Raw genomic sequence first — 24,721 nt, 5'->3', positions numbered from 1 at the left:
CACACTATTATTATGTGTACCATGTTCATATAAGTGCTATATATAGATCATACATAATACATACCTAGTTTACTTTACTCCAGTACCCGTCCTACCGTCTATTCAACAGTTGTTCTCGTTTTCGCGTCTGCAATCAATTCTAAAAAATTTTATCAAGACTTCCATTTTTAAAAATTTAATATTTCATCATACTGAAGTTAGCTGAGAGCTGTCAATTTTTTTAATTTTCATAGCAATTAAAAATTTTCACTCGTTTTTTTTTAATTTTTTACTTTTAGATTTTTTTTAATAAATTTTTTTGATTGTTATAAAATATTAAAATTTTTTAATGTCTGTCAACTTCAGTGTAATATTATTAAGTGTTTTAAATAATAAAAAAAATTAATAATACTGAAGTTAGCAGTCAGCTGTCAATTTTAAAAATTATTATAACAACTCAATTATAATAAAAAAATACTTCTAAAAATTTTCACTTGTAATTTATGGATTTTTTTAATTAATTTTTTTTTTTATAATAATTTCATTACTAAAAATTTTTTATGTCTGTTAACTTCAGTGTCATAAAAATTAATGAATATTTACAAGTGACTAATAAATAAATTTAAAATATTTGATCCAGTTTCCTTATTATTTTCTGATCAACCAGCGGTAATTCAGAAATTTAATTTGATACCTGATGTTACAATTGAATTAACATACATGCAAACATCTCTATTAAAATACAGCAACTATATACATATATAAATAGCAAAATGCACGTAGATACATATTGATATAAGACATAAAAAGTTTAGCTGGTGACGACGACAAAAGTTCTGTAAGTGTTTGCTCATAAATAAAAATCAGTGTTCAAATATTCTATTTAAAAATAATAAAAATAATAACAATTGTTAATTTAAGTACGTACTTAGTGATTTAAAAAAAAAAAAAAAAAAAAAAAAAAAAAAAAAAAAAAAAAAAAGCCGGTAGCCGGTGAAAAAAAAAGGTGATGGTGAAACGGGATATTCGTTCTAATAAAAAGACGCCATATGTGGAGATGATTGATCAAATGAGTTTTAGGGTTCTGGACTAGAGCTTACCACGTGCTGAGTGTGACCTGCAATGAAAGTATAGATGTACATGCTTTAAATATAAAGATCACTGTATTTATATATTTGTATCCGTAGGTTTGGGTTGACTTGTGTGGGCTTGAGGCTTAATCTTCAGTTTGAGCTGGTCTGCGGTTGAAGAATTGAAGAATTAAAGAATTAAAGAAGGAGAGAAGAGGATAAATAAGAAGCGAACGAAATAAACGGTTTGCACCGGCCGGGTGGCTATACTAGGTATTATACAGGCTTATGTATTATATCTTATGGGTCGTTCCCTCCACGTGTATGTCTACTCACATGTACCGTGTAATGTAAGTAATATAAGCTTCTCTTCCACCAAATCAAAGTAAGCGGACGATGAACGATGAGTGCTGAGACAGTAGTAGGAAAGCAGCCAAGGCAACAAGACACGCGTCGATATTTTAAAAAAACATCTGCTCCATTCATTCATACTTTTTGAGTAGCTCATACTCTCTGCTCAGATAGTCTTCAGGAGGTTTATTAGTAGTTTTTTTATTGAGTGAGTTAACATTTTTATTTACAATGCCGGATAAAGTTGCGCCAGCAGAGCACCAGGTTTTGCCCGCCAAAGCCAAGGAACAGAGTGTTAAGTTAAAAAAGGAACTTGGACTGTTGGATGGAGTTTCTATTATTGTTGGAGTTATTGTTGGTGCTGGAATTTTCGTTTCTCCACATGGTGTGCTGGACAAAAGCGGGAGCATTGGATTTTCTTTGATAGTATGGATTTTTTCTGGGTTACTTTGTTTGGTTGGTGCTCTTTGCTATGCAGAATTAGGTAAATATTTTTTTTTCTTTTTATAATAATTAAAATTAAGTTAGCCGACATTTAAAAAATTTTAGTATTTTTTTTTTTTTTTTTTTTTTTTAATTGAAATTATTGCAAAAAAAAAATATATATTTTTACTGCCTGGAATTTTGTTTGTTTAAAAAAACTTTGATGGGTATTTAAAAATATTAAACTAACAATAAAAAGCCATGTGTTGCGTCATTGCATTCTTTAAATATTATTTTATTAAAATTATAAAATTTAAAATATTTAAATGACAGTATATCTTGAGTAGTTTGAATAAATAATTATTTCGCGCCAATTTATAGATATTTAAATGGGAAGCCCTTGTTTAACTGCTTTTAAATCCTCGATAGTGTGATGAAAAACAGCGATAAAGTTTCAGTTACCTTTGAATTGAGCGTCGCTGACGCAACACATCGCGAAATGTACGAGGTGCATCGATCCGGTGGACCATGAGAGAAGCAGAGGTGTTTTTGCTAAAAATAACCCTTTATACATTTATTTTTGTAGACCCTTTCAAATTTATCTGCATATTTTTAGGTTGAAATGGAACAATGGAATGATACTGAATTTAGATATCAGCTGTAAATTTATAAAATTTTAATAACAAATCAATTATAATATAAAAATGCTTCTGAAATTTTTCACTTGTAATTTTGTAATAAAAAAAAATTTTTTGTCTGTCAACTTCAGTGTCATAACAATGGAGCATTTCTTCCCAACTCGGCAATGTCAATTAATACTCAATAGTTTTATTTGATCTTATCAATAAAAATTTTTCAATTAAGCTACAATTATTTTTATCAGTAATTAATAAATAATTATTTGTTTTAGGAACAATGATACCCAAGTCTGGGGGCGATTATGCGTACATAAGCGATGCATTTGGACCTCTACCTGCTTTTTTGTATTTATGGGTCGCTTTGTTCATACTAGTACCCACTGGTAATGCAATAACTGCGTTAACTTTTGCGATATATATTCTAAAACCCTTCTGGCCTGACTGTGAGCCGAATTATGAAGCCGTACGGCTTTTAGCCGCTGTTGTAACGTGTATGTATACATTATTATTTAATAACTACAATTTTTCTCACCGTCTACTTACGGAAAAAAAAAATAATAATAATAATAAACTTACAGCCTCTTACTTCCACAAGATTAAATATTTTACACTTTTTAACAATATTTTAAATTGCACTATTTAAAAATTTTTTTTTTTTTTAATGTTTCTCTACTAAATAATTATCGTAATTTTATTTATCAAAAATTTCTCAACGATTCCTGGATATTACATAAGTAATAAGTAAATTAACAAATTTAAAAGTAATCGTACTGATAAAATTATTTTGCTAAATAAATATTCAAAATTTACAAGACATTAAAAATTAAAAATAAATATATTTTTCAGGTTTGCTCACCGCAATAAATTGCTACAATGTCAAATGGGCGACGCGCATCCAAGATATATTTACCGGGACCAAAATATTTGCTTTGATAGTAATTATAGGCGCCGGATTTTGGCATTTATTTGCAATAGGTCCTGAAAATCTTATAAATCCAATGGGAGGAACTAACACCTCACCGGGTTACATCGCCGTTGCTGTTTATTCCGGGCTGTTTTCCTACTCCGGATGGAACTACCTTAACTTTGTTACTGAAGAGCTCAAAGATCCCTATCGGTATGTAAATATTTATTCTATCAAAAAATTTCACCGAGTTAATTTATTTTTAAACTGTGATTTATTATCACGATTAAAATCTTATCAATTCTTTAAATATTTTATATTTTATAACTATTGTGTACGACAAAGTATTACTTAATTAATTATCTGTTTTAGAAATTTGCCACGAGCTATTTGCATTTCATTGCCACTGATAACAATTATTTATGTCCTGGCAAACTTTTCTTATTTTATTGTCCTTACTAAGCAGGAATTTTTGACGTCAACAGCTGTTGCTGTCGTAAGTACTTTAAAACTTAATATTTTAATCAATTATTAATTTAATTTATTGAAATTAAAAAAATTTTTTTATAAATAAATTATTTTATAAAATATATGATAAATAAATTTTCATATTAAAATTTCAGACTTTTGGTGGAAAATTATTGGGACCAATGGCATGGATAATGCCATTTTTTGTAGCATGCTCAACATTTGGTGCTCTTAACGGCGCAATATTCGCCTCATCAAGGCTATTCTTCGTCGGAGCACGAAACGGACATTTACCGAATGCGATAGCACTTATTAATATTAGAAACTTAACACCAATGCCAGCTCTTATCTTCCTAGTAAGTATTTTTTTGTTATCTCATATAAGATATTAGCATTATTAAACATTAAATAAGCATTAAATGGTAGACGTTTATTGTGTTATTTACCATGCACCTTATGATTTCAAGTGTATCGGCGCCGATAGCTTTCAAATATTTAAACAGATAAGAATAAAATAAATAAAAACCCCTAGAAGACTTATGCGGGTGAAATAATTACTCTTGGCTTGACTAGTCACAGCGCATGGATAAGATTAATCACGGAATTCAGATAATTGTATTATAGTACTAAATTGAAGCTTCTATTCAGAAGTTTAGCGGCTTTGTCGGTCCATTAATTGAAGAATTAGGCTAGCCCGGGGATTGTTGTTTGAGAATTAGCGTGAGAAGATATTTGTTTTATTTTATTTTTATTATGGAAATAATTATTTAAAAGTACTTATCGCTAATCGGGCTCGGTGGAGTGCAAGAGTATAAGTGCCATGGGCGGGTGTGAGGGTTTAAAGAGTGCAATTTGCTAAATTATAATTTCCGTTTTGTAGTGCATTATCACGCTGGCGCTGCTGATACCAAAGGACATTGATGGACTGATCACTTATGTCAGTTTTGTTGAGGCAGTCTTCATTACGATGTCAGTATCGGGTTTGCTCTGGTTGAGGTACAAACGACCTGATCTTCATCGACCTATTAAGGTATTTTTAATCGTCAATTTATTATTATTATTATTTTTCTTTATTAAATAAATGACTTTTCTTAAATTGCACTGTACTTTTTTAAATATTCTCTTAGTAATATAGATTACATTCTGAGTGTTCGGTTATTTAATTATAAGAAGAAATATTTTTCTTAGAATATTATTTGACCTTATAAAATTAAATTAAAGAAGAATTTTAATTAAAACTTTTTTTTTTCTAGGTATCACTGTGGCTTCCAATATTATTTTTAGTGATATGTATTTTTTTGGTAACTGTGCCATGTTATGTAAAACCACTGGAAGTAGGAAGTGCAATTATGATTATTCTTTCCGGAATTCCAGTTTATTGGATTTTTGTTCAGTGGCAAAAGAAACCCAAGTGGCTTGAAAATGCTTCCCGTAAATACTCATCTAATTTTTCTTTACTAACTTTAATTAAAAAAATATTAAATCAATGAATTTTTCAGATAACTTCAATGTAAGCTGCGCAAAACTCTTTATGTGTGTATCAGAAGAGAAAGATGACTGATTAAGAAAATAAAAAAGTAGTTATCAATCCTCTTAGGACATAAACTCAAACAAATACTATTTGTTCAATTGCGCAATGAAAAGTGTCTTCAACGTTCAATTAAATCTACACATAAATTTTATTATCTTTTTTACGATAGAGTAAGTAAATCGACTTGCGTTTGAGTAAACAGTACGAGTTGTTTCTACAAGTCGATAAAGCGTATTCAGGCTTTTTATTATTATTATTATTATTATTATTATTATTAAACATTATTGAATAGTTTTAGATTATTTAGTAATTAATAATAAGCCTGAAGGCCTTCTGTAAAAACATATCAGACAATACAGTTTACTTGTAGATCCAATAATTAATGATAATGACTCGGAAACATTCCGAATTAAATTTAATGACAATAATATTATTTATGTAATAAATAATAATTACAATTAGTCTTTTTTACGCTAGCGCTCAAACAGAAACTATAAACTAGTGCCTAAATATTTATTAAGTCTTAAATAAATAATTATAATATAATAAGTAAAATTAATGCGTATTTGTAACTAGCAACCTTGCAGTCACTGTGTGACTGTCGTGACTTGTGAATTATAAATAAATAAAATTTTGCTTTATTAAATAATTAACATTAGCTTTAATTAATTATTTTTTATTGTTTATATTTTGGCATAGTACAATAGCATGACTAGCAAATAATTACGTTTTTTTTTTTAATTTTATTTTTTGATTGAAAGACAACGAACATTGTACCAGTGTCGTAAATATTAATTAATGTATATTTAATAATAATTATTATTAATTGTTTCATCGTCAATTTATGAGCGTATGAGAATTTTAATTAATCAACATTTATATCACTTTTGAATTAAAATATTATAACAATTTAAATAATTACTAAAAAAAATTTATTATTAACAAAATACCGTTTTTAAAATTTCAATCACTTAAAATTTAATGATAACGTGGCTTAAATATTTATTATTATTAACGCTAATGATTATATAGAAATATATATTTATATTTATGTATTGTATAATATCTTTATATATATATATATATATATATATATATATATATATATATATATATATATATATATATATATATATATATATATATATACTGGGAATAAAAGTAGCAACGCGTTAATTAGTAATTTAAAAGTTTGCTGATTGTTTTAAAAGTGTATTAATTAACGGGTTACGCGTAAGCTTGGACCAATCGCAGTACTTGCTGCGTTATATATTTAATTATATTTAAATGGGGTGAATGTATAAATTTAGCTTTAACTTCAACCTTCAGCGAGTGGCGGGGTGACCCATCCGTATTTTTCATGGGCTTTTACCAAACTTCGGAATGATTCTTCTGCTGACCGGCGATTAAATTCTTTGTTTGTTTTTGGCTTTCTTGCAATGCGCCCCTAAAAAATTTTAATAATTAAATTAATAAAATTATCAAAAATTTAATAAGTGTCAAATAAAAAAAAAATAATGATTGATTGAATGAAAGTGCTTTAAATCAAATTATTGAGTATAAAAGCCTTCTTGAGTAGCTAAATAAAGCCAATTGTTATCAATAACAAATCAATAATAATAATTTTTCATTATTATTATTATTATTATTAATAAACTCATTTCGATGTTACACTTATCAAGAGCTTTCATTTAAATACCTACATGGCATTTTTCATATATTTTATATATATATGATATTTGTGAAATATATAAATATATAAAATATATGAAAAATTGATGTGGGTATTCAAATGAAAGGCCTCAATGAGTGTAACATCGGGATGAGCTTATTTCTCCAAAAATGTCAATATTTCACAAGATACAAGTTAATTTCTCAATTAATATCTAGAGAGAGTGTGAATAAAATTTTTCTTATTCTCTTAATGATATAAATAATGATAATAATAATAATAATAATAATAATAATAATAATAATAATAATAATAAATAGTACCTGTCCTTTGACTATACTAGCAGCAAATTGAGTAATAACAGCCTCAATAGTATATGCACTGGCCCACCCCCTGGGAGTGAGTAACTCCATGCAAATAGCACCACCCTCCATGACAAAACCCTTCTCTATTCTGGGAGATATGACCCGCATAAAAGGCGGTGCAAATGGAAAGTTTTCCGGAAATGTAATATGTAACAAAATATGAGGAATATTAAGTTCCCTCATATCAGCAGCGAGCTCACTTTCGGGGTCTATTTTGTGGAGGCGCACGTGCCACTCGAAAAGGTTATCGTTAACGAGTTCAGCGGTGAAGGTCGCGTCTCGTTGATGCTGAGACTTCTGGATCTCGCTGAGCTCCTTCATTAGCCTCCTGAGCCTGACTCCCCGCTCGGGAATGCTCGTCTGGGCAGGACAGTTCCCCAGGTGGCTCTTCTTTGACTTGCACGTGCAGAGTCTGTGAGTGCTGGTACCTGGGTCCTCTTTTAGGTGGCTCTCCGCCGGGGTCACCGCATCTGGCCGATGTCTGCCCAGCAATCTACGCGGGGAATTCGTCGAGCTGCTTGCATCCTCCTGGCTGTGGTGGCTCGTTATCTTCTCGGAGGACCGGAAAATTTTTCTGAACGCCGCGACTACTTTCTCCTTTGATCTCGTTGTCATTTTTATTTCTTCTCTGGCTTTAATCGCTTTAATTTAATCTAGAAAAATAAAATTGTGGTTAGTAGAAAAAAAAGTATTTTATTTCTAGCCATTGTTTCCCGATTAATATATTAATATTGACAAGTTTAATCACAGTTAACGCGTTAATCATTTTTATCATCAGTTAAATATAATTTTTCTTCTTTTTTTTTTTTTTTTTTTTTTTCATTTTTTATTTTATTTTAGCCTTTTATTGTATCATGTCTTTTATATATTCATTTGTTCACTTTATATGAATCACTATTGACCAAGCTGTTATCCAAACGTTTAAATATATATGTATTCAAATAGTGTCAGAAGTTTTTTTTTTTTTTTTTTTTTTTTTTTTTATTTATTTATTTATTAAAAATATATCCGCGTTATTTCTTTGTTATTTTATCAATTTTTAAAATTTATTTTATTCTTTTTTATTCCAAAAAATAATAAAAATTCAGATTTACAAATACATTTTTAAATTTTTTTTTCTATGTCATATTTATTACAACTTTTAAATAATTTTTTTTTATCAATAAAATTTTTAATTAAAAATTAATTTAATAAAAAATGATTACAGAGTAAAAAATTTACACAGTAGTTGACAACAGATGCCTACGAATATAAATTAAAACAAATAATTTTACACTGATAAGAATAAAAGTATTTAAAAAATAAAAACTCACCGAGAAGAAAATAAATCCATAACTAAAAAAAATGAAACCATAGAATAATAATGAAAAAAATGTAAACTAAAACTGAGAGAGAAACTCCAGCAAACAAGAAGAATTGTCACGTACTGGAGCGATGATAAGGCATGAGCAGAAAGCTGAAGAGTCTGTATCTAGTGGGTTTGGATGAATAAAGAGCCGCGCAGTCTCCTTACTCATTGAACACAGAGCAAGTACCAGCAGTACCGGAGCACGCTCACAGACTATACAGATAGACAAAAGAAAGAAACCGGATGTTAATGTATAAGTAAATTACCACTGGCGTATAAGTAAAAGTACTAGTGTGAGTACATACTCTTGGTGTGGGTATGCAGATACAGACTTGATTTTTTTAAGTTTAAGTTTAAGGGACAAAACATGTGCACGGTTGCGCCGGAGCTGGAGCTCTGACTGCTCTGAGCTAAGCTTCAAACTCAAATTCCGTCCAAGCTTTAAATTCTATATTCCATGAATTCCATGACACGTAACGAGCAAGCTCTACATCACTCACCAGAGCACCACTCGGCTCCGGTGCTCTGGTGGGAGACACCAATATCGATTAACCCGTGTGCTTTACTTATTTCTACGTATTGTTACTTTTGTCTTCTGTCTTTTAAATTGCGATATTTTAATTACAGAACTGAGAACCTTCACCAGCTGCTCAACACTCAATACTACAAGATCTTCGATGTGTACGTAACATAAAATATTTTACAAGTCCATGAATTCTTCAGCCATGGTCTTCCTGCTTTTTCCTAGTCGTGTCAAGGACGAGCTTCTGACCATCTCATTGCAAACTACGTCATTTTATAAATACATATGATATCTGTTACACTCTACAAAATTCTTGCGCCAAGAAAATTTTAAAGAAGACTAATATTATTTTGGAGCAAGAAGAAATTTTTAATCTTCCTTAATATTTTTGTATTTCTTCACGGATAAAACAAAATGACATTAGATATCATCCCAGATTGTACTGAGTGAAAAAAAAATTTCAGATAGTAGCTAGTATAATCTGGATTAATCCAGATTATACTAGCTACTATCTAAAAAAATTTTTCACCACAGATGTCTCTGAGAATAAATAAATATTTTTTTGAGGTATTTCTTCTTTTTCAAAATACGACCTTGCTTGTATTAAATTATTTAATTACCAATAGGTCTTGTTTTCTGAAGACCTCAATATAAAATCTAGCACAATTGGATTGTCTGAGGTTCTGACTGATAAGATAAACGACACTAGATATCAGAGAACAATAAAAGTTGGCAATAATTTCTATTTGTTTTCCCAGGGAACGACAATATAGCTTCTGAGGTGGCCTTTGTTGAACAAGTAGCGGAGGAATTTTTTCACCAGGTAACTTAAAGCTAAAAAGAGCGATAAATATTGGATCCAGGCTTGTTTCAGCTCCTCCCAGAGACACGGCTGGTAGTTGAGGTGCTGGTCCAGGTAGAACAGCTCTCCTGATATTGACACTGGCTCGCTTGCAGCAAATCCTGACTCCCAAGTCGCTTGGATATTTGTTACTTCCAATGAAACTAAAATTTTAATTAAATTAAATAGTAATTTGATTTTTAAACTTTTAATTGAGAAGCTAAATAATTAAAAACTAGCAACTATGTGACTGCCGTGACTTGTGAACTATAAATAAATAAAATTTTGCTTTGATAATTAATGAATTGCACTGTACTTTCTTAAATATTGACTTAGATAATAGCTTACACTTTTTCCTTGCATAATAAGATAAAACTTGATCCAAAGAATGATCATGTAGCTCAATAGTTTCATTATTAACGTTATTGTTAATAATATCTTGAAAATTATCGCATTTTAAAAGACCCTTCTGATTTAATTTTAAATCACTTATTATATTTATTTTCTGTGATTCATGAGGCAAAATATAATTAATCATTGCCAGTGAGTCTATTTTATTGTAAACAGCGTCCTGAAAATAAATAAATTAATTGTTATTATAATTGTAATTGTTGAGAAAGATTATTAAAAATAAATAATTGAAATGTTTGTTTACCCTGAGCTTGAGTTGGAAAAAAAATAAAAGCTTGATAGACTTGACAGGCGCTCTGGAATAGAACAAAAAGTTGAATTTAAAAAGATCATTGTGCTTATCATTATTTATATCGAGCTGTTGTATTTTCACAAGAGTGCAATCATCTTTAATTGGATTTAGCTGATAAACGCTAAATGTAGAGCAGATGATTGGAGTTGAGTCAAAGTCTCCTTCGGCGATAAGCAAATACTTGTGTGTGAATTGTACGAGTGGGATTTCAATGTAGACACGATTACGCATCCAAAAACCGCCACTCTGGTACGCTAGTATTAGTGGTAATATTACTAACGCTGTTGTTAAAATAAATACTACTAGTGAGGCTATTGAACACACTCGGGTTTTATATCTGTATGTAATTGACGTTGAAAACACATCAAGCGTTGACATGATCATCGTGTCAAACTTACTGACTGTATAATTCGGTCTCTGAACTCTCAATACATGGTGTTATGCCTCCCGTTGCCTTGACAACGCTAACAAACATTTTATAATTCTTTCCACCTGTTACAAATATTTTTTATTAAATTAAAATAATTTAATTTTTAATTTAAATTTTTTAAATAATTAAATTAATATTAGAAATGACAGAAAATAGATAAATATCTATTTTATGTGTTTTTACAAATTTATAACATTAATTTTTTTTTAATAACAATTTTTAAATTTATATTAAATAATTAATATTTGTCAATTTTTTTTTTTTTTTAACTAGTTAACGATATTTGTAATAAAATTCTTAAACGTGAATTAATTAATTAATTATATATTTATACAAATCTTAAAAATTTATATAAAATTAATTTTTTTAAACAATTTTAACAAAAAAAAATTGACAATTAAACTACAAATTCTTAACAACTTAATCATAAATTAAAATATAAATTATTTAATAATTTTTTTTTTTCATATTAGTTAATCTGTAAAAAAATAAAATATGTAAAATAAATATTAATTGTTATTCTGTGTAAGAATTTCCGATGAACTCAGAGCAAAATTTTGACTAAAGCCCGCTTTGATCAAAAAGTCATTTTTGGTCTCAATTAACTGCAGCAAGTGGTCATCAACAGTCCCATTAGCGACGAGATACTGAATAACCACCGGACTGTGTTGACCAATTCGATGAATTCGATCTTCAGCCTGAACAAGGCTGCCTGGGTTTTAGTAAAGCTCTTCAAAGACACAGAGACTAGCTCTCGAGTCAAACTAAATCCCGAGTTAGACGAAACAATCGATAGAACCGTCACCATTATGTCCTCAGACTCTTGAAACAAATCAACCCGCTGCTGTCTCTGTTTTTTGTCTGTCTGTCCATCGATCCGTACATACTGAACGCCTTTTTTCTCGATTACCTCGCAGATACCGTCGAGGATTTACTTGTGGTGGGCGAAGATAATAAATTTTCGTTTCTTCTCCAGTAAATCAGAGACGTAGTTACACACAGCTTTCAATTTCTGTGGTCCAGAGTCGATGAACAATTTTTTAATTAATTTAATTAAGTATCAGAAAAATCAAAAACATTTAAATAAATTAAAATTTTACATAATTTGTCAAAATACTTGACAAGTTTTGAAAAGTTATTTTAATTTAATTAATTTTAAGAGCACGTGATAATTTTTTTAGAAGAAACTTTTTTTTTTGTGATTATTTTAATAATAAAAATTTATTATTATTATTATTATTATTATTATTATTATTATTATTTGTTGAAAATTTTTCGAAGCATTTTTTATTGTAATTGATTTATTATAAAAACTTTTAAAATGAACAGCTGACGGCTAACTTCAGTATTATGAAAATTTAAATAGTTCAAGTCAGCCATTTTGTTTGACAGCGCCGCTTGGTGGATGAAAATTAAATATCAACTCTAATAAAAACATTACCACATGTTCGTGACATGCTAGAGGTTATAAAATTGATTTTAAATTATTATTTAATTTAATAAAAATTGTTTTTAATTATTAACAATTAATAATTAATAATCATGGCGTTTAAATCTAAAAAACCTTCCAAAAAGCCGGTTGAAAAAACCCGCAAAAAATTGCGCAAAGAAAAGCGACAGCAAAAAAAGGTAAATCGTGCTCAATATTATTCAAATAAAAAAAAAATATTTGCGGGTAAAGACACAGATTTAGACGATTCATTAATTAAAAATAACAATAATAATATTAAGAATGAAATTATTGTTGAAAAAAAGCCAAAAGTTGTTAAAAAAATGAAAACTGATGAGGCTTTGATAAAAGAAAAATTAAGACTTAAAAAAAAGCGCGAGAAACGTGCTGAAAAACAGCGGCTGAAGCAGAAAAGGGAGCTGCTGATAGAAGACCAGGAAAAGGAAGACAAGATGATCAGGCAGCTGGAGAAAAAATTGAAGCTTAATAAACGCAAGAGCAAGAGTGTTCCCAAGTCGTTTGTTGATGATGGGCTGGATTACCTCCTGGACTTTTGCAGTGAAAAAAATTCTTCGGACAAGAAGGTGGATTACAAGTGTGGGTTGATGAAGAATGCTTTGATGGAGTTTGATAGTGATGATAATTTGAGTGATGATGAGCCTCCAGCTAAGAAGAAAAAATCAAAGGTGATTTTTGATGCTGAAATTGAGGATGAAGAGTTGGAGATTAATTCTGGGAGCGAGGAAGATTTTAGTGATGAGCTTGATGGTTCTGAAGAAGAACCAGAAGTTAAAAAAATTAATAAAACTAAATCTAAAGATTCAAAAATTGATAAAAAATCTAAAATGACTTCTGAAAGTGATGAAGAAGATTTTGATAATGAATTAGGTGAAGATGAAGAAGAAGAAGAAGAAGAAGAAGAAAATAAGAGTAAAAAAAATTCAGATGAAACTTGGGAAGATATCTACGGACGTAAGCGAGACAAAGATGGCAATATAATCAACGAAAAAGCTAGTACTGGCAAGTACATACCTCCAGCAATTCGTTTGAAGCAGCTGGAAGAGTCGACAGCCCATCAAGAAAAATTGCAGCAACTGCGAAAGCAAATGAAGGGGCTTATCAACCGACTGGCTGAGCACAACATGCATTTTATTTCCACTCAGGTAATTATTCAATTTTTTATTTGTATATTTTCATAAAAATTACCAATTTATAAATTTATTTACTTTCTTTCTAGATTGAGGACATGTACATGTCAAACAGTAGACATGACATGAACGAGATGCTGACGAAATTAATGACAGAGTCTTTGGTATCTCCGGTGCTGACTCCAGACCGCCTGGTGGCCGAGTACATGCTGCTGGTAGTGATTCTCCACGCAAACGTAGGCACTGAAGTTGGAGCGCACTTTCTGCTGTCTCTAGTTAAAAAAATAAATGAGATGCTTGCAGAGTCTCAGGACGTAGAGGACAAAACTCTGGACAATTACGTGTTCATGCTGTCGCATTTGTACAATTTTAAAGTCTTTGGATCTCAGTTGCTCTTCCAGATCCTGCAAAAGTTAGCTGAAAAATTCACGGAGAAGGAAATAGAGTGTATTTTGTTAATTTTAAGGACAGTAGGATTTTTATTGAGGAAAGACGACCCGCTTGCTTTGAAAGAGCTGATCATTAATTTACAGCAGAAAGCCTCAGCTGAAAAAGTTATGAGTTCGCGAGTCCAATTTATGTTGGAGGTTTTGATGGCGATTAAAAATAACAACATGAAAAAAATTCCTCAGTATGATACGTCGCATGTAGAACATTTGAAAAAATTGTTGAAGAATTTCTTGCACAAGGGAAACAGCGTTACACAGTTTAATATCTCACTCAGCGACTTGTTGAATGCCAATGAAAAGGGTAAGTGGTGGATTGTCGGCTCTGCTTGGTCGGGAACTATCGACAGTGCGAGCAAACCTACCAAAGACAAAAATTCCAATGGTAGTATGCAGTTCAGTCAGCAAATTTTGGAGCTTGCGCGTAAGCAGCGAATGAATACTGATGTCAGGCGTAATATTTTTTGTATTTTGATGAGCGCTGAAGATTATTTGGACGCTTTTGAAAAGATTCAACATCTGGGCTTGAAAGATCAGCAAGCTAGGGAGATAATTAACGTTATTATGGATTGCTGTTTGCAGGAAAAGAAATTCAATCCTTACTACGCAATTCTAGCGCAAAAATTCTGTAATTATGATCGCAAAAATCAGGTAATTTTATTTTTACAATTTAATTACAGGGAATATTTCAGGTTACTAAAACCATAAGGGCGAATAAAAAAATTTTTTTTACTCTAATAATAATTTTTTTTCCAGATGACACTCCAGTACTCGCTGTGGGACAAATTCAGAGAATTGGATGAATTGAACAAGGTACAGCTGAACAATCTGGCCAAGTTCTTGACGCATTTGTTTGTTGAAAAAGGCTTGGCTCTGTCAGTTTTAAAAGTAATCTCCTTTGCTGAGTTGGACAAGCAGACAATGAAGCTAGTGCGACAGATAATGCTCGGGATTTTGCTCCACGATGATGCAGAAGCTTGCACCCACGCGTTCGAGCGAATATCTCTGGCACCGCAATTGCAGAATCTGAGAGAAGGACTGCGTTTGTTTATCAGTTATTTCTTGGCCAAGTATGCTGAGGCGCAAAAATTGCCGGATAAGTCTGTTAAGAGGCTCCAAGAACGTACGGAGCTGGTGGAAAAAATTCTTTATGGCCGGTCTTCTCTTTTGTAGTTTACATTTTAAAAATTAATTAAATCTGTTGTAAAAAATAAATGTAAATACAAGTTTTGTATTTAAAAATTTATATTAATTATAAATAAAAAAAAATATGTATTTATATCAATAACATTTATAAATCATGTTTAAGTGCATATATTTAAATTTTAAAAAAAAAAAAAAAAGACATTTAAACTTAAATTTTTAAATCAGACAAATAAACGATAAATTTACTTTGTACTTCCGTTGTAGCCTTAATCTATTAACAAAATTTATAGTAGTTATAGCCGAACTTAAATCAACGTAAATCTATATTTCTTCCAGAGAATTTTTAAATCATTTAACGCTCAATTAATAAAATTAATAAATACTCATTGAAACGCATCAAGATCAATACTAGCCAAATCTTCATCGTCTTCGTCCAACATCAAATCAACCTTATCCGCCGGAGGAGTATCATCAGCCTTAAAATTCGGCGAACTAATTATCCTAAAAAATTCATCGATTTTACTCTGTTTAGAATCGGGACTCCCACTGGTAACTTGCTTCGATACGTCAGCACTGTCCAGCGAAAAGTCCTGATTGAGTCCAGCTTTATTAAGAAAATCGAGCTTGGTGCGTAGCAACGGCCAGAGATGATCATCGACCGTTTTCTCAGCGATCAAATATCTGATAATAACAGATTCATTTTGACCTATCCGATGAATCCTGTCTTCTGCTTGGCATAAAATTCCCGGGTTCCAGTAAAGCTCTGCGAAGATACACAATTTCGCAGCAGTTAAAGTAATCCCAGCGTTGGCCGCAGTGATAGACAGAATAGCTACCATAATATTTTTTTGCGTCTGAAATCTATCGACCATCGTCTTACGGTCTTCCGGGCGAGTACTCCCATCGATTCTGATAAATTTAACTCTTTTCTTTATCATTAAATCCGTCATAGCGTCGAGTATACATTTATGATGCGCAAAGACGATAAATTTTTTTTTACTCTCCAAAACTTCTTCGAGATAATTACACACGGCTTTTATTCTCTGCGAGCTGGATTCATTGAAGCACTGGATTATCGTGGTGTGTAAATTTCCCTTGTTTTGAGAACATTTTTGGTAAGCTTCCTTCATTTCTTCCGTTCCTTTGTCAATTAAATTTGGATCTAACATTATTACTTGCCTGAGAAAAAAAAAAAAAAAAAAATGTTTTATTTTTTTTTTTATCACCAAAGTTTAAAAAAAAAATTAATCACCTGAGTTTTGAAGGTAACTGTGATAAGACATCAGCTTTGAGTCGTCTTATAAAACAAAGTAATTTTAATAATAATTGTAATTCGGTAGCCTTTGATGAACCTTTGTAATTCCATCCAAATTTTGTTTGTTCTGCATTGCAATATCGCACACCGAAATTATGCAATCTAAAATTATTTTTAAAAATTAAATTAATTATTAGATTAATTAGTAATTTATAAAACTACTTACGTTAAAAAATTGGGAACAATTAGTGAAATTTGAGAATATAATTCCATAGGACGTGATAAAGCTGGTGTACCAGTCAGTAGAATAATATGATTAGACTTATCAATCATTTTTCTAACCGCCTCTGTTTTTTTAGCTGCTGAAGTTTTAATTGAGTGAGATTCATCCTAAAATAAAATAAAATAAAATAAATAATTAATTAATTAATTAATTTATTTATTTATGATTAAAAAAAATCAACGACATTTTAAAAGACTTACTAAAATAATAGTACCAAATTTTTTCCCAGAAAAATCAGCAACATTCTTCATAAGTAAATCATAAGAAGTAATAGTAATTTTATTATTGTCTAAAAAAATCTTGCTCGTATAAATTACTATTTCATGTACGAGTACTGAGGGTAAAAACTCTAGAATACTTTGAAACCACTGGTGTCTGTAAAATAAAATAAAATCGATTGAATTCTTCAAAATAATTATTTTAAACTAACTACTATGACTATCCTGGACAAAAAATTATTCTTATTCTCTCAATAATATAAATTACATAAAAAATAATTACGTAAGTGACGAAGGCGCGATGATAAGTAAAGGCCAATCTGTTTTATAATAATGAGCAATTCCCAAGGCCTGAATGGTTTTTCCAAGACCCATATCATCAGCAATCATGCAGCGGCCGTTTTTCTGGATCCCAAAGATAACTCCTTCCCTCTGAAAAGGCATCAGTGTCTCTAGAAGCTTAGGATCAATGCGCGACAAGTCTGGCTCCGGTCTCTGAGGCTTTGGGGTGGCGTTCTCTTTGAAGACTCTGTAGACGTACTGCGGAAACGGAATTATTTCCACCATCGGCACGTTTTTCAAGCCCTTGATAAAATCTTCGTACTCAGAGATGTCAAAAGACCAAAGCTTACTCTTTTGGTCGTACATGCTGGTTTTAAAAGTCTTGCAGTACTTAATAAAAGGCTCGCAATATTTTATGTCCACCTCGAACCTCGTCAAGCTCACCATGGACACCATGCCTCTGATCTGTTCTTGGTTGAAAAATTTTGTCGGGGTGATCGGAGATATTTTATTATTTACCAGCCCGATGCTGGTGTTGTTTATCTGCTTGATCAACTTTGACGGAGGCTCTGGCTGCGGATACAAATTAGTCTTGCGCTTGAGATCCAGCTTCTCGTGAGATTTGTTTAAAAAATTGCCAAACGAGCTTTCGCTACTTGATGACAGTGATCTATTCAGTCCAGGTCCAGAATTTAAAGGTTTTAAGGGTTTTGATGTTGATGCCTGCTGCTTTAATCGAGCATTACGACGCTCCAGGGCTTCTAGTCGCTTTTTTTCTATTTCTTCTGCCGAGCAAGACATTTTTTAATTTTCTGAAAATATTTTTTTAAATTGAAATTTAAAAAATGAAAATTAATTTAGCAGATATTTAATAATTTTTTTTATAAATAAATTATAGTAAAAAAAAAAAAAAAAAAAAAAAAAAATAAAGAAAAAAAATTGACATGTAGAAATTTTAAAAAATTATTAAATAATTTTTATTTTTATTTATAAAAATTGTTTTAAATAAAATGTAAACAAAAAAAATTTTTAGGTTGACTATTATTTTAAAATACGTACCTTGTCAAAATATTTAAACAATTTTAATATTTTTAATTTGTTATATAATTTATGCACTTAATTTAGCGATCCATAGAAAAATAAATAAATAATTATTATTTCACACGAAAAAATAAATTAATAACGTGTACTAAAGAATTTCTAAATTAAAAACAGATCGCAACGGTTTCGTTGTTGTTTTGATTCTGTTATTACAAAAGTAACCTCAAAAATAATTCATAACAAAAATGACGTCACGAGACAAAAAAAATATTGCGCGTAAAATTATTTCTCATATTTTTTTCATTAATAATTAAATATATAGTATTGTGCTTCAAATAATTGTTTATAAATTAATATAGTGAATTAATAATTTTAATTTTCGACTGTCAACATAATTATCATTTTTTTATTTATTTAATGGTAAGATTTAAAAATTGTCAATTAATCAATAAATTATCCACTAAAAATTTTTTATTTCAGGTTAAATTTTTCTTTTTTTATTTTATTTTATTTTATTAAACCAGAAATGTCATCCGAGAATCCAGAAAGTCAAATAGTTGGTACGTAAAAATTTTAATTGTTGATTAATAATTTATTTAATTGAAAATTAGTGTAAACAACTGTCAAAATGTTTGCAGGTGATGATCACGAATTTGTCGTGCCGACAAAATGTATCAAAACGTCAGGAAAAATGGCAGATTGGGAAAAATCGGAGGCCTACTGCGTAAATATTTTTTAGTTTTACGACAAGTAAGCAAATAAATATTTACAATCAATTTAATAATTTTTTAGGAATACTTAGGGTTCATACTGGCCCTGAATGAAGCTGTCAAAGGAAAAGCACTTAATGCAGAGTGTCCTCAAGGAGAAGCTGTCAAAAAAACAGTGATAATGCTGGACACATTTGATCAGTGGCTAACAGAGATACCACCGACTGAACAACCTCAGCGATTTGGGAATAAATCATTTCGCGAGTGGTTCAAAAGACTGCAAGGGGTATAATTAATTTTTATTATTGCTTTATCAGCTGATTTGTTAATTATTAATTATTATTAATGTGGGAACTCAGTTAGGCGAAGAAGAGTTGAAGAAAGTATTACCAGAAAATTTATACCGAGCATCACAAGAATTATTTCAATATTTATTAGAAGGATTTGGCAATCCAACGCGTATTGATTATGGAACTGGTCATGAAATGGCATTTATTATGTTTTTATGCTGTATGTTTAAAATTGGAGCTTATAAATTAGATGATAAAGTCGCTGTTGTCAATAAAGTATTTAATCGGTGAGTAATTATTATTAATTTTTTATTTTTTTAATTTTTATTACAAATTCATTATTTAAAAAAAATTTTAACTTTTTAATAAATTTTTAAAAACTTGATAAATGAAAAATAAAGAAAAAAAATCATAAATGTTTATTAATTAATTTTTTTAGATATTTAGAATTAGTCCGCCGCCTGCAATTAGTTTATCGTATGGAACCAGCAGGTAGTCATGGTGTCTGGAGTCTAGACGATTATCAATTCGTTCCATTTATCTGGGGCAGTTCTCAATTAGTAGGTAAGTTTCAAAAAAAAAAAAAAAAAAAAAATTTCCACTTAAAAAATAATAAATTAATAAATTCTAAAAATTATTTATCCTTTTAAGGACATCCGCGCATTGAACCGAGGCATTTTGTAGATCCTGGAATAATGGAAAGCTTTAAGAATCATTTTATGTTTCTAGGATCCATTGAATTTATTTCCAAAGTAATTTAAACTCCTGATTTAATTAATAATATTATTTAAGAAAATAATAATAATTTTATTATTTTCTTTAGGTGAAAGTTGGACCATTTGCTGAACATTCAAACCAACTATGGAACATCAGCGCTGTTTCTTCCTGGTCAAAAGTAAACGCCGGTTTGATAAAAATGTACAAAGCTGAAGTGCTTGCTAAATTTCCAGTCATCCAGCATGTACTATTCGGGTCTTTGCTGACGACAAAACCAGCTCCTTTGGGTTCTAAACCAGGATCTAGGGGCACGAGATTCCCAGCTCCGAAGCCGCCGCTCGTAACTCCTTGACAATAATTGTGATTATTTATTCCAGCTTGAAATTTATTTTTATCTTGTACTTTAATCGCAAAAAATAATTAATAAATAATTATGAAAATAAAATTAGATCAGAAATTTTTTATTTAAAAAATTTGACGTGGAATTAAAAAATTTTTAAAACCCTAATTTTTTAAATAAAATAATTTACAAAATTATTATACCCTAAAAATTAATTGCCAAAAGAAACTGTGTAAGCCTTTATGTTCTCGCGATTTAATTCATAGCCACAAACAAGACAATTAAAGCTGTCAGCAGCTGTAAAGTGTGCTTGCATACAATAGTAGCAGTAAATATGCGAGCAACCCGCGTGTCTCGGTAAAATTGGCGAAAGTTCACAGTAAGGACACCGAGTACTTAGGTCCATTTTCGGTGTTTTAATTGTCACAGCTTTAGAATCCCCAGGAAATCTTATAAATTTCCTAAACAGGTGTTTTAAATAATGATAATTAATCATCGGCAACCCAGTACCGAATATAGTAATCAGTCCATGCCAGAGCAACTCTCTGATCATGAAGGAATATCCAATATCTCGAGAAACGTGGTGAGTAACATTGCAGCTGCGGATTCCCAGCAGCCGTTCCTTGAGCAGCGGCTGTGTCCCTCGGTGTAGAAAAATTAGTAAGTTTAAAAAGCTGACTGCGTTTACTACCGTTGATGCCATGTCGAGATACTTAACAAACGGCCTCATTCGAGGATTGACGAGCCTATTAGGGTCCAAAAACTTTTCTTCCAGGTACTGGGGCACTACGGACAGCATCACCAGTAACGCTGCTTTATTTTTTGTCAAGTCTGTGTAGATAAGGTTCAACAACTTCTGGCCTATTGTTGATTTTCCTCTCAGCAAGGTCCATACCCAGATAATTGTTCGTAAGCTAGCGTTTATTTCTGGACTCCATGCTTCTATGGCACCTGGCGTGAAAAATTGAGAAGATTCAATGATTTTGGAGGAAAATATTTTAAATATTTCGTCATCTAATTTTCCAGCGTCCAGTTGGTTCACTCGTGACACATATGAACTCATTGTTTATCTTTTTAATAAACATAACCTTTATACAAACTGTAAAATAAAATTTTTTATTTGTTTAATTAACTAACAAAAATAAAAAAATCAGCTGATTTCACTATCATTAATTAAATTGAACTGCTAGTTGCGGCTAACTTCAGGTATTTTGAAAAAATCACCGCAGCGCACTCTCGCGGAGTAAATTAACAGTAGCGGTGACAAAGTAGAAATTTGCAACTTACCTCCAAAACATATTTTTTTCTTATTTTTATAAATGTCAACGCTAATTATTTACTAACAAGACATTATTACTGAAAACTATTTGAATAATCAAGTGTATATTTATTATTAAGTATTATAAAATGATAGCTAGAAATTTAATAAGTTTTGATTTGTGACGACAGTTGAGGCTGTTTATTTTAATTTTTTTAATTTTTAACCTATTTTTGAGTGAACGAGCTTTTTTTATAAATTGAGTAAAGTATTTGTATTTTATTAATTAAACAATAATGCTACAAGTACTCCGAGAACGTTCGCAAAAACGTAAAAAATTATTAGCACAAGCGGTAAATTATTTTTTATTTTTTTAACAATTATTTATAATCCTGAAATTGGTAAAAAAAAAATTTTTTTAATTGTGTTTAATTAATGTAATAAAATTAAATTAATATATTAGTTTTTTGCTAAAAATATTTTCAAAAAATTATTAAAAACATTTTATTTTACAGCTAGGAGTTGCTAATCCTGATGAATTAAGACAAGCATTGGGTACTGATGTTGACGGAATCCAAAAAAAGAAGGCTAGAGTTAGAATAATCAAGTCTGATCAAGACAAAACTAAGGATCAAAAAGATAATATAATTTTAGGTGATGAAATAGTTTACAAAGACTCTTCAACATTTTTAAAGGTATTTTTTTTTAATTAAAATTTTTAAAAATTTTAAATTATCAAAAAAATTATTTATTTTCTTTCTAGGGCACCCAATCGTCAAATCCGCACAATGATTACTGTCAGCATTTTATTGACACTGGCCAGCGTCCGCAAAATTTCATCCGCGACGTAGGCCTAGCAGACAGGTTCGAAGAGTACCCGAAGCTGCGTGAGCTGATAAAGCTCAAGGACGATTTAATTTCGGAAACAGCGACGCCTCCGATGTATTTAAAGACGAACTTGTCTACCTACAACTTGAAAGAGCTCAACTGTAAGTTCGACGTGATCTTGATAGAGCCACCCTTGGAGGAGTACCAGAGAACCTGTGGTGCTACCAACGTCGAGCTCTGGAACTGGGACCAGATAATGGAATTAGACATCGGAGAAGTCGCGGCGAATCGTAGCTTTGTCTTCCTTTGGTGTGGAAGCAGCGATGGCTTGGATATGGGACGGTTCTGTCTGAGGAAATGGGGCTTCCGTCGCTGTGAAGACATCTGCTGGATCCGGACGAATATTGACAATCCTGGACACAGCAAGAATCTTGACAGCAAAGCAGTTTTGCAACGGACTAAAGAACACTGTCTTATGGGTATTAAAGGGACTGTCAGGCGGTCTACGGACGGGGATTTTATTCATGCGAATGTTGATATTGATTTAATTATTTCGGAGGAACCTGAGTATAGTTCTATTGAAAAACCTGTTGAGATTTTTCATATTATTGAACATTTTTGTCTAGGAAGAAGACGGTAAGATTTTTAATTAATTTATTATTTTTTAATTTTTATTAAACAGAATTTTTTAAATAAATTTTATTCAAATTTATTTATTGAATAAATTTTGATAATTACTTAATTTTCAGACTTCATTTATTTGGAAGAGACAGCACAATTCGTCCAGGATGGTTGACAGTGGGTCCGCAGCTGACCAATACTAATTTCAACGCTGATTTATACAGCGGATACTTCGCATCTGGTCAAACAACAACAGGTTGTACAGAAAGAATAGAAGCTTTGAGACCAAAATCTCCTCCTCCTAAGGGCAAGGTCGCGGGACGAGGTCGTGGGGCCTTTAATCGTGGAGGTCGTGGAAGAGGAAGATGAAACTCAGGTTCATAATCGACGTCTTCTCAAATCTGGATTTTTAAGTTTTTAATTTTATCATTATTACTCAATTTATCGCTTCAACAAAATAATTGAATTTATAACGAATGACAAATAAATATTTGACTTGATTACTTTTAAAATAAATTTGAGAAAATTTATTTTTTAATTACAGAGACTTAAATCAAATGATTTATTTTGTTAATTTTTCTCTTACTAATAATTATATTGACGAAGAATTTTATTTTTTTTTAATTCAAAAATAAAAAACAATTATTGAGTATAAAAATAAGGAATTTTTTTTTAAATAAAAAAAGTTGTAACAGGGTAAAATTACCCTTAATCGATAATTATTCGACATATCATTTTATGATCATATCACTCCTAGCAGAAGATCACTTGGCTGGCTGACATTGTCACAGTCTTTAAGATGCTGCGGTTACATTACGATGGAATATTGATGCACGGCTTCAGCGTATTAACATCAGTTTGGGTGCGATCAGATAGACAGACAGATGTGCTTAGCTTATCATATGCTAGGATAGTAACATATGATAAATCATTCTTGGTCACGGCCAGTTAGAGTTTGGAATCAGTTACCGGAGGAGATTGTGCAAATCACTGATTACAGTGAATTCAGATCAAAATGTTATGCATTCTTCTTATCTAGAGACGATATATAAACAATTAATTTTTATTTAATTATTTAATTAATGAATCTCACAGAACTCTTTAATTATTTGCTTTGAGTCAACGTCACATATTCTATTTTATTTCACAATATAATTATAATTTGAAATAATCTTTATTAATGTTAAATGTCTTCGCGCCTTGTGGATTGTATGAATGCTAGGATTATTTGTATAATTAATGTAAGGCCCTAAGGGAGCTTCGGCTTCAGGGTCTAAATTTTTGAATAAATAAATAAATAAAAAATAGCACTGGCGCGTCTCGATCTTCGGGCCTAAGGGGGGAATGGAGGAGGGCGGTGAGTTTGGGTTAAAATAGGTGAGCCGTTTAGGTGAGAAATTTATCAATTAATTAGTTAACATCCGAAAATTTCATTAATTTTA

At 30.7% G+C, this 24,721-nt stretch overlaps 7 protein-coding genes and 1 long non-coding RNA gene across 16 annotated transcripts; 4 read left to right on the top strand and 4 right to left on the bottom strand.

The window, feature by feature from the left end:
• Positions 1-53: 53 nt before the first annotated feature.
• On the top strand, positions 54-10,222 carry Mnd (L-type amino acid transporter minidiscs). 9 transcript variants are annotated; one of them, XR_012479016.1, is made up of 13 exons: positions 54-196; positions 620-1,107; positions 1,167-1,884; positions 2,734-2,952; positions 3,308-3,578; positions 3,738-3,861; positions 3,989-4,189; positions 4,714-4,863; positions 5,087-5,264; positions 5,333-5,534; positions 9,377-9,430; positions 10,031-10,095; positions 10,147-10,222. XR_012479016.1 is itself a non-coding variant. In XM_074241382.1 (11 exons), the coding sequence occupies exons 4-11, from the start codon at positions 1,632-1,634 to the stop codon at positions 5,392-5,394; spliced, it is 1,458 nt and encodes a 485-aa protein (XP_074097483.1). In that variant the 5' UTR covers positions 54-196; positions 620-1,107; positions 1,167-1,322; positions 1,436-1,631; the 3' UTR covers positions 5,395-6,017. The 9 variants fall into 9 exon arrangements, 6 of the variants coding, with proteins under 6 accessions (XP_074097483.1, XP_074097448.1, XP_074097502.1 ...); XR_012479015.1 differs by having other exon boundaries at positions 10,031-10,167; XR_012479014.1 differs by lacking the exons at positions 10,031-10,095; positions 10,147-10,222 and having other exon boundaries at positions 9,377-9,997.
• On the bottom strand, positions 2,098-3,458 carry LOC141526425 (uncharacterized). The gene is made up of 2 exons (XR_012479022.1): positions 3,318-3,458; positions 2,098-2,375 (listed from the first exon to the last, which is right to left on the bottom strand). It is a non-coding gene; the product is annotated as an uncharacterized LOC141526425 (long non-coding RNA).
• LOC141526734 (transmembrane protein 231) lies at positions 6,510-11,194 on the bottom strand. The gene is made up of 5 exons (XM_074241818.1): positions 10,769-11,194; positions 10,462-10,684; positions 10,018-10,277; positions 7,360-8,046; positions 6,510-6,811 (listed from the first exon to the last, which is right to left on the bottom strand). The coding sequence occupies exons 1-5, from the start codon at positions 11,192-11,194 to the stop codon at positions 6,683-6,685; spliced, it is 1,725 nt and encodes a 574-aa protein (XP_074097919.1). The 3' UTR covers positions 6,510-6,682.
• A 1,491-nt stretch (positions 11,195-12,685) lies between these two features.
• LOC141538294 (nucleolar MIF4G domain-containing protein 1) lies at positions 12,686-15,688 on the top strand. The gene is made up of 3 exons (XM_074259679.1): positions 12,686-13,859; positions 13,934-14,941; positions 15,047-15,688. Exons 1-3 carry the CDS (start codon positions 12,789-12,791, stop codon positions 15,461-15,463), a joined length of 2,496 nt encoding a protein of 831 aa, XP_074115780.1. The 5' UTR covers positions 12,686-12,788; the 3' UTR covers positions 15,464-15,688.
• Positions 15,518-18,685, bottom strand: Marcal1 (SWI/SNF-related matrix-associated actin-dependent regulator of chromatin subfamily A-like protein 1). The gene is made up of 6 exons (XM_074259687.1): positions 18,534-18,685; positions 17,476-18,286; positions 17,175-17,349; positions 16,918-17,081; positions 16,689-16,853; positions 15,518-16,615 (listed from the first exon to the last, which is right to left on the bottom strand). Exons 2-6 carry the CDS (start codon positions 18,273-18,275, stop codon positions 15,820-15,822), a joined length of 2,100 nt encoding a protein of 699 aa, XP_074115788.1. The 5' UTR covers positions 18,276-18,286; positions 18,534-18,685; the 3' UTR covers positions 15,518-15,819.
• A 109-nt stretch (positions 18,686-18,794) lies between these two features.
• On the top strand, positions 18,795-20,682 carry LOC141538311 (serine/threonine-protein phosphatase 2A activator). The gene is made up of 8 exons (XM_074259693.1): positions 18,795-18,935; positions 18,996-19,075; positions 19,154-19,239; positions 19,308-19,511; positions 19,585-19,802; positions 19,955-20,079; positions 20,167-20,267; positions 20,339-20,682. Exons 2-8 carry the CDS (start codon positions 19,042-19,044, stop codon positions 20,582-20,584), a joined length of 1,014 nt encoding a protein of 337 aa, XP_074115794.1. The 5' UTR covers positions 18,795-18,935; positions 18,996-19,041; the 3' UTR covers positions 20,585-20,682.
• Positions 20,683-20,783: 101 nt separating this feature from the next.
• Pex2 (peroxisomal biogenesis factor 2) lies at positions 20,784-21,730 on the bottom strand. Its single transcript, XM_074259703.1, has one exon. It carries the CDS (start codon positions 21,633-21,635, stop codon positions 20,784-20,786), a length of 852 nt encoding a protein of 283 aa, XP_074115804.1. The 5' UTR covers positions 21,636-21,730.
• Positions 21,731-21,849: 119 nt separating this feature from the next.
• Mettl14 (methyltransferase like 14) lies at positions 21,850-23,795 on the top strand. The gene is made up of 4 exons (XM_074243527.1): positions 21,850-22,183; positions 22,346-22,525; positions 22,594-23,294; positions 23,408-23,795. The coding sequence occupies exons 1-4, from the start codon at positions 22,127-22,129 to the stop codon at positions 23,646-23,648; spliced, it is 1,179 nt and encodes a 392-aa protein (XP_074099628.1). The 5' UTR covers positions 21,850-22,126; the 3' UTR covers positions 23,649-23,795.
• Positions 23,796-24,721: the final 926 nt, after the last annotated feature.

Source organism: Cotesia typhae, unplaced genomic scaffold (assembly GCF_013202065.1).
Source record: "Cotesia typhae breed Kobodo isofemale line unplaced genomic scaffold, CoteBio_Ctyphae contig_11, whole genome shotgun sequence".
NCBI lineage: Eukaryota > Metazoa > Arthropoda > Insecta > Hymenoptera > Braconidae > Cotesia > Cotesia typhae.
The sequence above is the reverse complement of the archived record's forward strand: the minus strand, read 5'-3'. Positions and strand labels throughout refer to the sequence as shown.